The sequence below is a fragment of the Microcaecilia unicolor genome, chromosome 9, assembly GCF_901765095.1.
Source record: "Microcaecilia unicolor chromosome 9, aMicUni1.1, whole genome shotgun sequence".
Lineage (NCBI taxonomy): Eukaryota > Metazoa > Chordata > Amphibia > Gymnophiona > Siphonopidae > Microcaecilia > Microcaecilia unicolor.
This window is the reverse complement of record NC_044039.1, coordinates 192,143,844-192,156,748: the sequence shown is the minus strand read 5'-3', so window position 1 is coordinate 192,156,748 and position 12,905 is coordinate 192,143,844. Positions and strand designations below refer to the sequence as shown.

Below are 12,905 nucleotides of genomic sequence, written 5' to 3'. Positions count from 1 at the left end.
GTCTGTGGACTCAGGTGGACCCCCCCTCTCTAGCCCCACCCGAACTCAAAAGCTTGGTAGGCAAGCAGCTCTTGAATCCCAATGCACAAAGGAGATCCATGCATCTCATTTGCATGGAATCTCCTTTGTGCACTGGTCGCTGTTTACGACTCAGTACATTTTCTGGCGGCACCCATATTTAATGGGTGCCTTTGTGCATCGGGCACTCAGTCTGTTTTGAATTCTTGTTAAATCTTAATTCATTTTTATCCAGGTTTGTTCCTGGAAACCAAATCATGACGTTTTAAAAAGTTGACAAATGTGCTAACACCTTGCAGTGATGTGCAACTACCTTCTTGCATTTCAGCACTGGAGGAAAGAGAAACAGTGCAAAAAGCTGAAAGGTCAGGACTCCATAATTATTTTAAAATAGCATTTGTCAGCTTAAAAAGACTAACACTCTAATTTTTATTTACTTCAATTAACTGAAGACCTGTAAATATTGAAGAACACACAGCGCACAAGGTTAGGTGACTCACGTCTTTTCCATAATACATTTAAAATAGGTTCAAAGACGGCAGAAAACAGTTTAAATAGCTGTGAAGTAGTATCATAGCAGTTGATAAAGCTGAGAAATAGTATTTGGCCTTATTGAAACACTTTGTAAATGTATCTGAAACCAATCTGGCATATTTTGTTTGAGAAAATTAAATCAAGACTCTGCTGTAGTTCTTCAATGCATAATATATATCTAAGCAAATGATCTACTTTGTTTCTAGTATGGCTGGAATTTAGGTTTAGTTCAAACTAGTAGTCTAAGATGGCAGAGGGACCACAGAGGAGCTGGCAGTGTTTCACCTGATCCTTTTGGGTGAATTTTGCTAATAAAGGTGTTACCATCTTTTCTAAAGAATGGAGCAGCTCGGTGCAGCACTGTTGAAGCTCTTCATTGTTGGAACATATATTCCCAGACTGAGCAGAACTGTTGTCACAGTGTATCTCCAGCTTAGTATCTATAAAACTAAATAAAAGATACCAAAGTTAAAATCCAGAATTCTTTTTTTTTTTTTCTTTACCCGTTAGATTCATCATCTGTCTTTCTATGGCACTGTCCAGGTGTAGGGAATGTGAGACCCTGTTGGAAAAGTACAAAGGAGAATATACAGCTGTGGAGCTGTGTCCTTGTAACTCCAATGTTGCCAACTACTATTAAACTCGACTGTGGTAAATAGCTCACCACGCTAAAGCACAATCTCTCTCCCACTCACCCTTCAGGATAAGAGGTCACACAGAGATGGACACAATCTCCCCATAACTTTGTACCAGAATGCTTAAAGTGAAATGGTTCTCACTTTGTGCTTATTGGAAAGTAATTTGTGGCGAACGGGCTTCAATAACTCAAGGGCTTCCAGCCATTTATATTTTACTTATTATTCACTCCAAAACTGTTATTTACATTCTCAGCCTAAGTAAAACAGAACGTTATTCCCCGGATTCTATGGTCACCCAAATTTGGACAGGCTCCCCAAGAGGCATGTACACAACTTAATAGTTTAACAATAATTGGGTGCTAACAATTGTTAATTGGCACCAATTAGGATTTGCACACTTATCTGGCTGCACACTATTTTATAACACTGGGCATCCAAATCCTATAAGGGGGCATGGCTATGGGAGGGGCTTGTGTGGGCCAGGGATGTTCCGAAAATTTGCACGCAGTGTAATAGAATACCAGGGTGCCAGGAATTTATACCTGATTTCAGCCCAACCTGGAGCAATCTTTATAGAACAGAGCTGAACACTGATTTTTTCTGGTGCTGATTTTTCATTTATTGAATCCAGCCCAATGGCCAAATTAACTTAAATCCAGGCTGAATCATCTTTGAAACATATTCAAAAGGAGCAATGTGTGGAGTGATCAAATTTGTAGATTATATTAGATTACATAACAACATTTACATCCCCCACATGCCATTTCTGGTTCAGTGTGGCTTATAGAAGCAAGAAGCTGGGAATACCCAGGACAAAATTACAATATAATATTCTAAAATCCATTAAAATTACTACATTTCTAAGTACTTCTTAAATAAATAGGTCTTTAACATTTTGTGAAATTTTCCATAATCCGTGTCCTAATTTTATATGTAAGATCGTTCCAATGACTACTGCCTGATAAGTAAGTGTTGCAGAAAATAGCTTTTTAGAAACTATCCTCTTATGATTAAGATAATGCAAAATCAATAACTCTCTCAAAACAGGATTAGGGTTTCTAACTGATAAACACATCGGTAGCATATAGCTATGAGCAAGACCTCGTCATATCAAAAATACTAAGGAACATATTTTTAAAAGCATGTGTGAATGAATTGGCAGCTAATGCAAACATCTCACAAGAGGTGTTGCTTTTTCAAATTTTGGGACACTTAGAAATCAGACGAGCCACAGTATTTAATAACGTTTGGACTTCCTGCAAAACAGACTTCTTTCAACTGAACAGGATAGTAGTGCAGTAGTCAAAGAGGCATATTTTCAAAGCACTTAGCCTTCCAAAGTTCCATAGAAGCCTATGGAACTTTGGAAGGCTAAGTGCTTTGAAAATATGCCTCTAAATGAGCTAAGATCATAGTTTGTACCACTATTCTAAAAATATCCAGGGAAAAATGATGTCTAATTCTTCTTAGCCTGCATAAAAACTATTCAAAGTTGTTAAAACGGCAGAGGATTGTCAGAAATAGCAGAAGATCAGGCAGCAAAATGACAGATGAAATTCAATGTGAACCAGTTCAAAGCGAGGCATACAGGGAAAAAAAAATGCCTATTCTGGCTCAGTCTTTATAATACACAATTTGCACCATTATGCATTAGGGAGAAACTGTGGAATAAAGTATCATATAACACTGTTATATGCACCAAAGTAATCTCTAACAATGTAAGCCACATTGAAATGAAACTCATTTTTGGATAATTGTGGGATATAAATATGAACAAAATAAATAATTCTGATTTTTAATGTTCTATTTAGAATGGGGCTGTATTTTAAGGAAGTGTGAGAGACTCTTGAGGAAATTTTAAAAATCATGGGATAGGAGGCAATGTCTTAGCGTGAATTGAGAATGAGTTAAAAGATTTTTTAAAAACTATTTAATCCTACTCTTTCCTAACAGAGAAAGGTAAGTAGTGGAGTGCCCCAGGGCAGATTGCAAATCTTTAAAAAAGATATAGAGGTGTATATTCACAGCACAACGTTACACAGAGGCGTATTTTCAAAGCACAGACTTACAAAGTTCCACAGGTTATTATGTAACTTTGTAAGCCTAAGTGCTTGGAAAATGAGCCCCATAGTGGAATTAGAAAACATACAGACAAGGGTGACCAAATGAAAAAGGTAGGAGAGGCTAAAGAGGTTAGAAGTTCTCAGCTTGGAAAACATATACCTGAGGAGGATATGATCCTATATAATAATTTGCTCCTCGGTCTGGATGCTTGGGTTCTTAACACCTGGGTTCGTAACACAGTTCCCATTGGTACGCTCTGGGGATGACGTCACAGGGCGGAACAATGGGAAGTGAGAGAGAAGGGAACCCAGCCACAGCCATCGGAGGCCCCCCCTGACTTCCATGACCCCTTACCTACCTACCTCCCTCCCTCCACTCCCGTGGCCCACAGCAGTCCGACGGCCCCCCTCTGGTCCCAGTTCGACGCCCCCCCCCCCCCCCGATTTCCGCGCCCTCCCTCTCCTCTATTTCCGCCGCCCAGCGCCTCCCTCCCTCCCTATTTGTGGGCTCCGTTTTACCTCCTGCTCCGGCAGTGAAGTCCAGCACACACGGACGACGTTGCACAGTGCCTTTGCTTTTATTTGTGTTTCAGCTGTTCCTCTGGTCCCGCCCTCATTTCATGTTTCTGGAATGGCGGGACCAGAGAAACAGCTGAAACACAACTGAAAGTGACGGAACTCTCTCCCTTTCACCCTCCAACTCCAGTTCCTTCCCTCCTTCCCACACTGCCATATGCTTCATAGCAGCGTACCATTGGGCAATTGGTGGTGGCTTTTTATCTACCCAGTGATTTAGTATGACTCTCTTGGCAAGCACCAGGGATAATAACACAAACCTACCACACAAGGACGGAATCCCCTGCCCCGTCAACTCGGAGTCTAAACCCAGCAGTAATATTTTGTAGCTCCATTCCACTTGGAATCCAATTACCTCTATCAAATGCTGCAGAACTCCCCTCCAAAATGACTGCAACACCTTACACTCGAGAAAGTGATGTACCAGTGTACCCTCGTGATTTTCACATTTATCACAGTCCGCTGATTCCTAAAGGCCCATTGCCTTTCCTCTACTCCTGGTGACATACGCACAATGTAGAATTTTTAACTGAATTTCATGGCACCAGTTGGGTACTTGGTCATTCCATGTAATAAGTCTCCGGAGGGAAGGGGGGGAGGAGGGGGGATATTTCAGGGGAGGGGGAGGGTGGAAGGGGTGGGGATAAAATGAAAATTGGTGCAAGAGAATAAGGCAAGTCGTGTTGGCAGCTGAGGTCTCATAGCTAACATACTATGTTGTATAACCATTTATAGATGGGGGTTTGAGCCGGGAGACCTCTATGTTTGATGTTTGCTGATATATGTTTGTTGATGTAGTGTATCTTTATTGGTACAGTTTGTTCATGGTTACACTTGTGTATTTCTTTTGCCAATAAAGACTATTAACAAAAAAAAAAAAGTGACGGAACTCTGAAGCGCTGTCCATGCGTGCTCCCCTTCACTGTTGCCTGCACTGCAGCCGGCATTTATGAAGGGTACAGCCAGCAGCACACGTCCTCCTTGCACTCGGGGGCCACCAGAGAACAGAGAGGAGGGGGCAACCTCAGACGACACAGCGGGGGAGGGGGTCCAGACCAGAGAGGGAGGGGAAGGGGGTCCCGAGACCAGTAATATTGGGGGGGAAGGGGTCCCGACACCACAGACGGGGGGGGGGGGGGGGGCCCTGAGATGAGAGAGGAGGAGGGGGGAGGAGGAGGGGGGTGGAGGGGGCCCGGGAACCTTGCTAGCGCCCGTTTCGTTTCTTTCAGAAACGGGCCTTTTTTACTAGTAGTCAATAAGATCATGAATGGAGTAGAACAAGGAAATACACAACTATAGTTTACTCCTTCAAAGAGTAGGGGACATGCCACAAAGTTCCTAAGCACATTTAAAACCAATGGCAATTTCTTTTTTCACTTATTATACTACTAAATTCTGGAATTTGTTGCTGGAAGATGTGGTAAAAGCAGTTAGAAAAGCTGAGTTTAAAAAAGGGTTGAGCAAGCTACTAAAAGTCCCTAAACTTGGGAATAGCCACTGCTTCTCCCTGGGTGTAAGAAGAATGGAATCTACTTTTTGAGATCCATTCTTGTCAGGTACTTGTGACCTGGATTGGCCATTGTTGAAAACAGGATAATGGGCAGTTTTAAAAATTCTATCTAGTATGATAACCACCGTACTACTTGACTACGTATGCTGGTGCAGAAATATCTGTACTGATGACTAGACCAACAATGGGAACAATTGTATCATGGACATCTGCATATACTTACTGGGTGTTCATTTTCATATTTACAATTTTGTTTGCAATATTAAATCCACTATCATTCAAGCTATCCCATTTCTGAATCAGATTATGCCAATCTGCTGCATTGTCTTTAATTTTTCTTGCACTGACTGACAAGGCTGGTCTTTTGGGGGTAACAAATCCAGGGCTTTTAGCTATAGGAAAAAAAAAAAGGAAATATTATCCATTTTACCAAGCATGTATCTAAAAATAACAATCTTGCCTTACTGTATTAAGCATGATGCAAACATCCTATTCAATGATATAACAATAGAAAAACAACAGTCTGATTAAGGAATTAAAAGCTATGGAATAGAAAGCAAATGCTATGTTTACAAAATACATAGACTTACAAAGCTACATGGAGGCGTATTTTCAAAGCACTTAGACTTACAAAGTTTCATGGGTTACTATGGAGCTTATTTTCGAAAGAGAAAAACATCCAAAAAGTATCATCAAGCACCATTTGGACAGATTCTAATTCAAACATCCAAAGTGGTATTTTCGAAACCTGTTGTGCAGACATTTACCTATGCATTTTGTCTGCAGTGTGACCAAATCACAAGGGGGCATTTAGAAGGTGGGATTAAGGTGTGTCTAACACTTACTACTACTACACATTTCTATAGCGCTGCCAGGGTTACGCAGCGCTGTACAAGTTTAAACACGGGGAGGGACAGTCCCTAACACTTGGATGTTTTACAGCCATAATGGAACAAAACCAAAACGTCTAGGGTGAAAACTGCAATGTTTTGGTCTAGACCTATTTTTATAAGGAATAAGGCATAAAAAGGTGCCCTAAATGACCAGATGATCACTGGAGGGAATCAGGGATGACCCCCCCTTTCTCCCTCAGTGGTCACTGACCCCCTCCCACCCCCCTAAAATGTGAATAAAAATAATACTCAACAGCCTCAGGTGTTTTAGCCAGGTCTATTAGAGCAGCGTACAGGTCCCCAGAGTAGTGTAGTGGTGGGTGAAGTGTACTGTAAACAGCTGGACTCAGGCCCATACCTCCCTCTACCTGTTACACTTGTGGTGGAAACAGTGAGCCCTCCAAAACTCACCAGAAACCCACTGTACCCATATATAAGTGCCCTCTTCACCCATTAGGGCTATTATAGTGGCATACAGTTTGGGGTGGTTTTGGAGGGCTCAGCAATCAAGAGAAGGGAGCAACGGTGAGAATCAATCACCTTCCTTTCTAATTCTTCCTACTTTCTTACTCATCTATATGTTACAACTTTGCCTTACCCTTCACTACCAATTATAATGTTCTAGTACATATATTGTGTTGCCATTGCAAGTAGTATACCATCCATATGTAAATGCTGGGAAACTCCAAAACCTGTGTAATTCAAATTCTATAAACAAAAAATGGTTTGGAGAACTCAAAATCAAAATAGGTGTGTCGCCCCTCTCAACTTTTAAATCCCTAATCAGGATCTATAATTACATATAACAAAAGAACCTCAAACCACCTCATGGACACCCATCGCTAATTTAGCTAGGTTTGCCATTCAAAAGAGGAGTAAAGTACTATCACTGGTTCAAGTGGGGAGAAGTGGAGAAAAAAAGCCAACCGAAAAAACTCAAATTTGTTTGAGAAAACCGGATGGTCTAAAAACTCCCCACCCCTCCACTATCAAAAAAAGTTGAGATGGGTATACCTCCCCTATTAAATACACCCCCACTGATTATCCTTCACAGCCACCTGGACTTTGCAGCTACCTAGACTTTCACTCCCTGCCTACTATTGTATTTCAAACCTGCAACTGTTTCTCATAACTGAAAAATCCAGTCTCACAACATTGAACTCGTTCTCTTGTTCTCTAGTTGATTCAAACAGTTCAAAAGTCACTTATCTGATTGCTGATAGCGCAGGACTCCATGGGAACGTTAAATCCAAACTGATGATAATCCAAAGTGGAGCTGGTGCTCAACTGTTCAGTCAGATACAACACCTTCCGTGTCTCTCTCACAGTAACTTTTCCAGTTATTAGAAACACCCTCCGTGTCTCTCTTTAATTCACTCTTCCGACAAGTGCGCCTTGTTTCGCCAAAATCTGGCTGCTTCAGGAAAAAGTCATAACTGGGATCCTACTCAGGACCTCGAACAAACCGAACTTACTGACAATTTAAACTCTTTAAAATAGCGCAAAGGAACAGATCGCTAACCGGAAATATAAACCCTGCCACGTCATAACTACAGAATTAGAACGCCCCGCCTCCATCAAAGGCTGCTCCAATCAAATCATTCCACTCCTACGAGTAGCCAATGAGCTTTAATAATAGGCATTCCATTCAATATTGCGATTTAAACCTTTAGGTTCCACTGTTTGCAATAAACCGGTGCAGGTTCGAAATACAATAGTAGGCAGGGAGTGAAAGTCTAGGTAGCTGCAAAGTCCAGGTGGCTGTGAAGGATAATCAGTGGGGGTGTATTTAATAGGGGAGGTATACCCATCTCAACTTTTTTTGATAGTGGAGGGGTGAGGAGTTTTTAGACCATCCGGTTTTCTCAAACAAATTTGAGTTTTTTCGGTTGGCTTTTTTTCTCCACTTCTCCCCACTTGAACCAGTGATAGTACTTTACTCCTCTTTTGAATGGCAAACCTAGCTAAATTAGCGATGGGTGTCCATGAGGTGGTTTGAGGTTCTTTTGTTATATGTAATTATAGATCCTGATTAGGGATTTAAAAGTTGAGAGGGGCGACACACCTATTTTGATTTTGAGTTCTCCAAACCATTTTTTGTTTATAGAAGTAGTATACCATGCCATACTTTGTATTGTTGTTCGAATATTTTTACTGCTCTAATTGCCTCCTGCTCATGTTTGATCTATTCTTACTGTACACCGCCTTGAGTGAATTCCTTCTAAAAGGCAGTAAATAAATCCTAATAAATAAATAAATAAATAAAAAATAAGTGTGAACCTGGGAGCATTTATATGATGTCCACAGTATTGCCCCCTAGGGTGCTCCATTGCTCACCTGGGATGTCTGGAGGACCAGTCTGCTAAAAATGCTGGCCCTTCCTACATCCCAATGGCTTGATTTTCTAGATTTTTCACTTGTGCGTTTTTTTTTTAATGGCCTGAAAAGATAAACGCACAGAGCACAAAACCTTGTTACAAACGGTATTTTCTATAAAAAGATAGATATTTTGCTTTTTTTTGAAAATGGTAACATTTGTTATTCGGATTGGGACATTTAGTGCAAAACGTCCAAAGTCCAACTTAGACGTCACATTAAAAATGCCCCGCCACATAACTTTGTAAGTCTAAGTGCTTTGAAAATGAGCCCCATAGCAACCTATCCCCGTTTACTAAGCTGCAATGCCGATACAGCCCATTCAAAGTGAATGGGCTGTGTCAGCGCTAGTGCTGCTTAGTAAACAAGGGGATAACTTTGTAATTTTGTAAGTTTATGTGCTTTGAAAATGAGCCACTTCAAAATCACAAAAAATATTGTAGGTTATGACTTATTATGGAGACCTATAAACTGGGTTTAATTATATTTTATTCTGTAAACTCCCTTGAGCTGTATTAGATAGGCAGTCAATATATTTGGTAAACAAGTAAAAACAGATACAAAAACAATTTATTTAGGTTTCACAGCCTGATAAGAACCTGGCTTTAAAAATACTGCTGTAGTGAACTAAATAGATTTCTACCTTTTAAAAAAATGTAACAATCTCTGCTAAAATGCTTTTATAAACCTGCATCATTCAAAACTCTGACTGACTGCACAGAGAATCCCCAGTGCATTCACAAAGACTGTGATTTACTAAGGTTTTCTTCTCATTCTGTTTCTAGGGGAAAAACGCTTAGGGGCCCTTTTACTAAGCTGCAGTAGGCACTAATGCATGCCTACTGCACAGCAAAAAGCACTGCCGTGGGATGCAACAAGGTGTCCTGCAGTAGTGTGCCCATCAGCGTGCACTAATCCCGTGCTGAAATAATTAAAAAAAAAAAAATTCAGTGTGGGAGACGTGACTATAGGCAGAGAGTAGGTGTGCCCTATGCTAAGCAGGTAGTGAGGGCACATTGCTGCACGCTGCCCAATTATGAAAAGGTTAGCATGGCAGCTCTCAGAACCAACAAAATAGGTGTTGGTAAGGGCTTCTGTGGTAACGGCCACGCACTAATTGGGAAATTAGCGAGTGGTCATTACAGAAAAATATGGAAATGTGACCATTTTACCGCCATGCTAAAAGTGGCTGCAGTGTGCGGGGAAACCCACACGCTGACAACTGTGCCGATCACTTTTTAGCATGGCTTAGTAAAAGGGCCCCTTAGTAAATTAAGCCCAAAATGATCTTTATACCATACTAGTAAAAAAGCCCCGTTTCTGATGCAAATGAAACGGGGGCTAGCAATGTTTTCTTCTGTGTGCATGTGGGAGTGTGTGTGTCCCTGCCCTCTGCCCTCTCTCCCCTCCCTCCTCTGAGTCCTTCAGTAAAAAAGCCCTGTTTCTGATGCAAATGAAACGGGGGGGCTAGCAAGGTTTTCTTCTGTGTGCATGTGGGAGTGTGTGTGTGTCCCTGCCCTCTCTCCCCTCCCCCCTCTGAGTCCTTCACTGTTACAGAGCCAGCGATTTGATTTCATGCTCTGCTGTTTTCCTTCACTGACTGTTTGTGTTACAGAGAGGGCGGGGCAGACACTCATGGGGAAACCGGATATCTCTCCCTCTTCACACTTCCATCTGGAGGCTTCATAGAACCTTGGTGTTGCCTTTTATATAGAGAGATACTGGTAACATACAACACTTACCTTCCATTATGACATTTATAGAATTTTACAGGTTCTTTATGTCGTTTGAGTCTTCTAATTATATCCGGACTCACTTAGGGCATCTGCATGTATAAACAAAAAAAAATGGCTATAGCCACTTTTATGAAACATTGCACCTTCTCTCATTCAAAATAAAAGTATTCTACAGAATGAAGTCACAAAGTTTACTGGCAGTTACATTTGTTTAAAGATGTAGTGCAGCATCAAATATATACACAAGCAGTGGTACTCAGGCAGCTGGGTTTTCGGGATATTTACAATGAAGATGCATGAGATAGGTATGTATACCAAGGAGGCATTGTATGAAAATCTCTCTCATGCATTTTCACTGTACATACCCCAAAATCCCAACTGGCTGGGTGTGCCCAGCACTGTTCTACCAGAACTAGAGATCCCACTAGTCCTGAGCATGTTTACTTTCCAAACAGGACAATTTACTGGGATGAAGTAAAGATCATCTGAACGAAGTTCTCTAAAGTCCCAGTCTGGGACAGAATGACCTCTGGCCTCAAAGTCTAAAGCAAGGAGATCCCATTATTACTGAAACAAGAAAAGATACTGCTGGTTCAAATCAACACATATTAAGAAAAAAGGAGTAGAAACTCAGATCAATAAACTTGTTTACATAAAATCATCCCTCAAACAATAATAGGAAATTTGTATGCAATTTGTTTGATAGGCCTTTACTTAATAAATCAGACTTGAGTAAATGGGCCTCCATGCATCTTTAATCCTCCCTCAGAGCACCCTCTATGCATCCCTAAGGTACTTCCAAGGAGCATCCCTAACTATATCCACAACAAAGTAAACCATGCAATGTGACATCTCCCAGCGAGCTGTCTCAGAAGCAGCTCCCACACTCTGGAACTCACTCTCAGAAGAGTTTCCTCAAATCCCAAAGTACCTCAAGCTGGTGACAGCCTGGCTCTTCTCATAAGCTTTTAATAGGTGAGGTGACCAACCAGTCAATCTTACATACATTCTTGTTAAGATCAGCTGCACATACAACTAGCTTACCATACGCCCTCAAACTGAGGTCAGTTGCACACCTCTTAACCAACTGGAAATGCAAATACTCATTCATTTTTTAATATGTTGCATCTTATCAGTGGTACATGTTTCTCCTCTACACGTCTCCTTCATTGTCCATCAATGTGTTGGCATTGTGTAACAAGGCCTGAATTGGAAGGGGGGTGGGGTGGGTGGCTCAGGGTTAATCTGGGGGGGGGGGGGGGGGGGGAAGGGCACAAGGCATACAGGTCTCAACCATGCTACTTATACTCAATCACAAATAATGCACTCACAAGCACTTGACAGTAGATGTTGATAATAGATTTCTACATTGTCTGCAACCGCTGTCATGTATCATGGGTGACAATTTAAAACAGACTTGTCCAAATTCAACACTTGAGGGGAGCAATCAGGCCAGATACAGCAGTGATTCTTCATTCTGAACTTCATACATTGAAAGATAAGTGTGTTTTTTAATATTTTTGTAAGAAGATCATGGACTGTGGACATTGAGAACTCGCTATTAAATTATGAGGAAGTGTGATGGTAAATAACAGTGGCCTTAAAAGAGAAATAATTCACTTATTGGTCACGTTAGTTTTCTGAGCACCTTCACTACACTTTTTTGTGAAAATTATTTTATGATATTTGATTTGCTTGGGAAATTGTTTCAGTAATGAATTACATGAGATAAATCTTCATGCCCACTACATCCACTGTATATCTTTCATGTATAATAACTACGGAGAGCCTGAAAATCTGACTCATTTTTAGCCTTTGCGAATTAAATCTGGACAAGCCTGATTAAACTCAATTATTTCAAGCACTCACCAATACTTTTTGCAAGGACTATGCTATCTTTTGTGCTGTCCTATGTGAATAATTACTCTGCTACTCCCTGCCCTTGCTATGAATTCCAATTGAACTCTTTAGTACATAAGTATTGCCATACTGGGACAGACCAAAGGTCCATCAAGCCCAGCATCCTGTTTCCAACAGTGGCCAATCTAGGTCGCAAATACCTGGCAAGATCCCAAAAAAGTACGAAATAAGCAGTGGATTTTCCCCAAGTCCATTTTAATAATGGTCCATAAACTTTTCCTTTAGGTATAATCGAAAGCCGATTTTGGACGTTTTCAACTGCACTCCGTCGCGGATGCGGAAAAGTTGATGGGGCGTGTCAGAGGTGTGGCGAAGGTGAAACTGAGCCCATAGGCCAGGCCCCCTCCCTGCCCATCTTCAAATCCTTGCTCAAAGCCCACCTCTTCAATGTCACCTTCGGCACCTAACCACTACACCTCTATTCAGGAAATCTTGACTGCCCCAACTTGACATTTTGTCCTTTAGATTGTAAGCTCCTTCAAGCAGGGACTGTCCTTCTTTGTTAAAATGTACAGCGCTGCGTAACCCTAGTAGCGCTCTAGAAATGTTAAGTAGTAGTAGTTGTAAAGGCAGCAGCAGTGGTGGTGGTGGCAACTGGCCCCAGTCATTACAGAGCTTGTGAATCAATTGAACTACTTGGG

General features: G+C 41.3%; 1 protein-coding gene across 1 annotated transcript in view; it reads right to left on the bottom strand.

Moving 5' to 3' along the window:
* CINP (cyclin dependent kinase 2 interacting protein) overlaps nucleotides 1-12,905 on the bottom strand; it is a 33,348-nt gene that overhangs the window by 19,300 nt on the left and 1,143 nt on the right. Inside the window, exons 2-4 of the mRNA XM_030215272.1 lie at nucleotides 10,351-10,433; nucleotides 5,563-5,731; nucleotides 877-1,000 (exon numbers count right to left, since the gene is read on the bottom strand). Coding sequence (XP_030071132.1) covers nucleotides 877-1,000; nucleotides 5,563-5,731; nucleotides 10,351-10,357 — 300 coding nt within the window. The 5' untranslated portion in view covers nucleotides 10,358-10,433. The remainder of the gene's footprint in view (nucleotides 1-876; nucleotides 1,001-5,562; nucleotides 5,732-10,350; nucleotides 10,434-12,905) is intronic.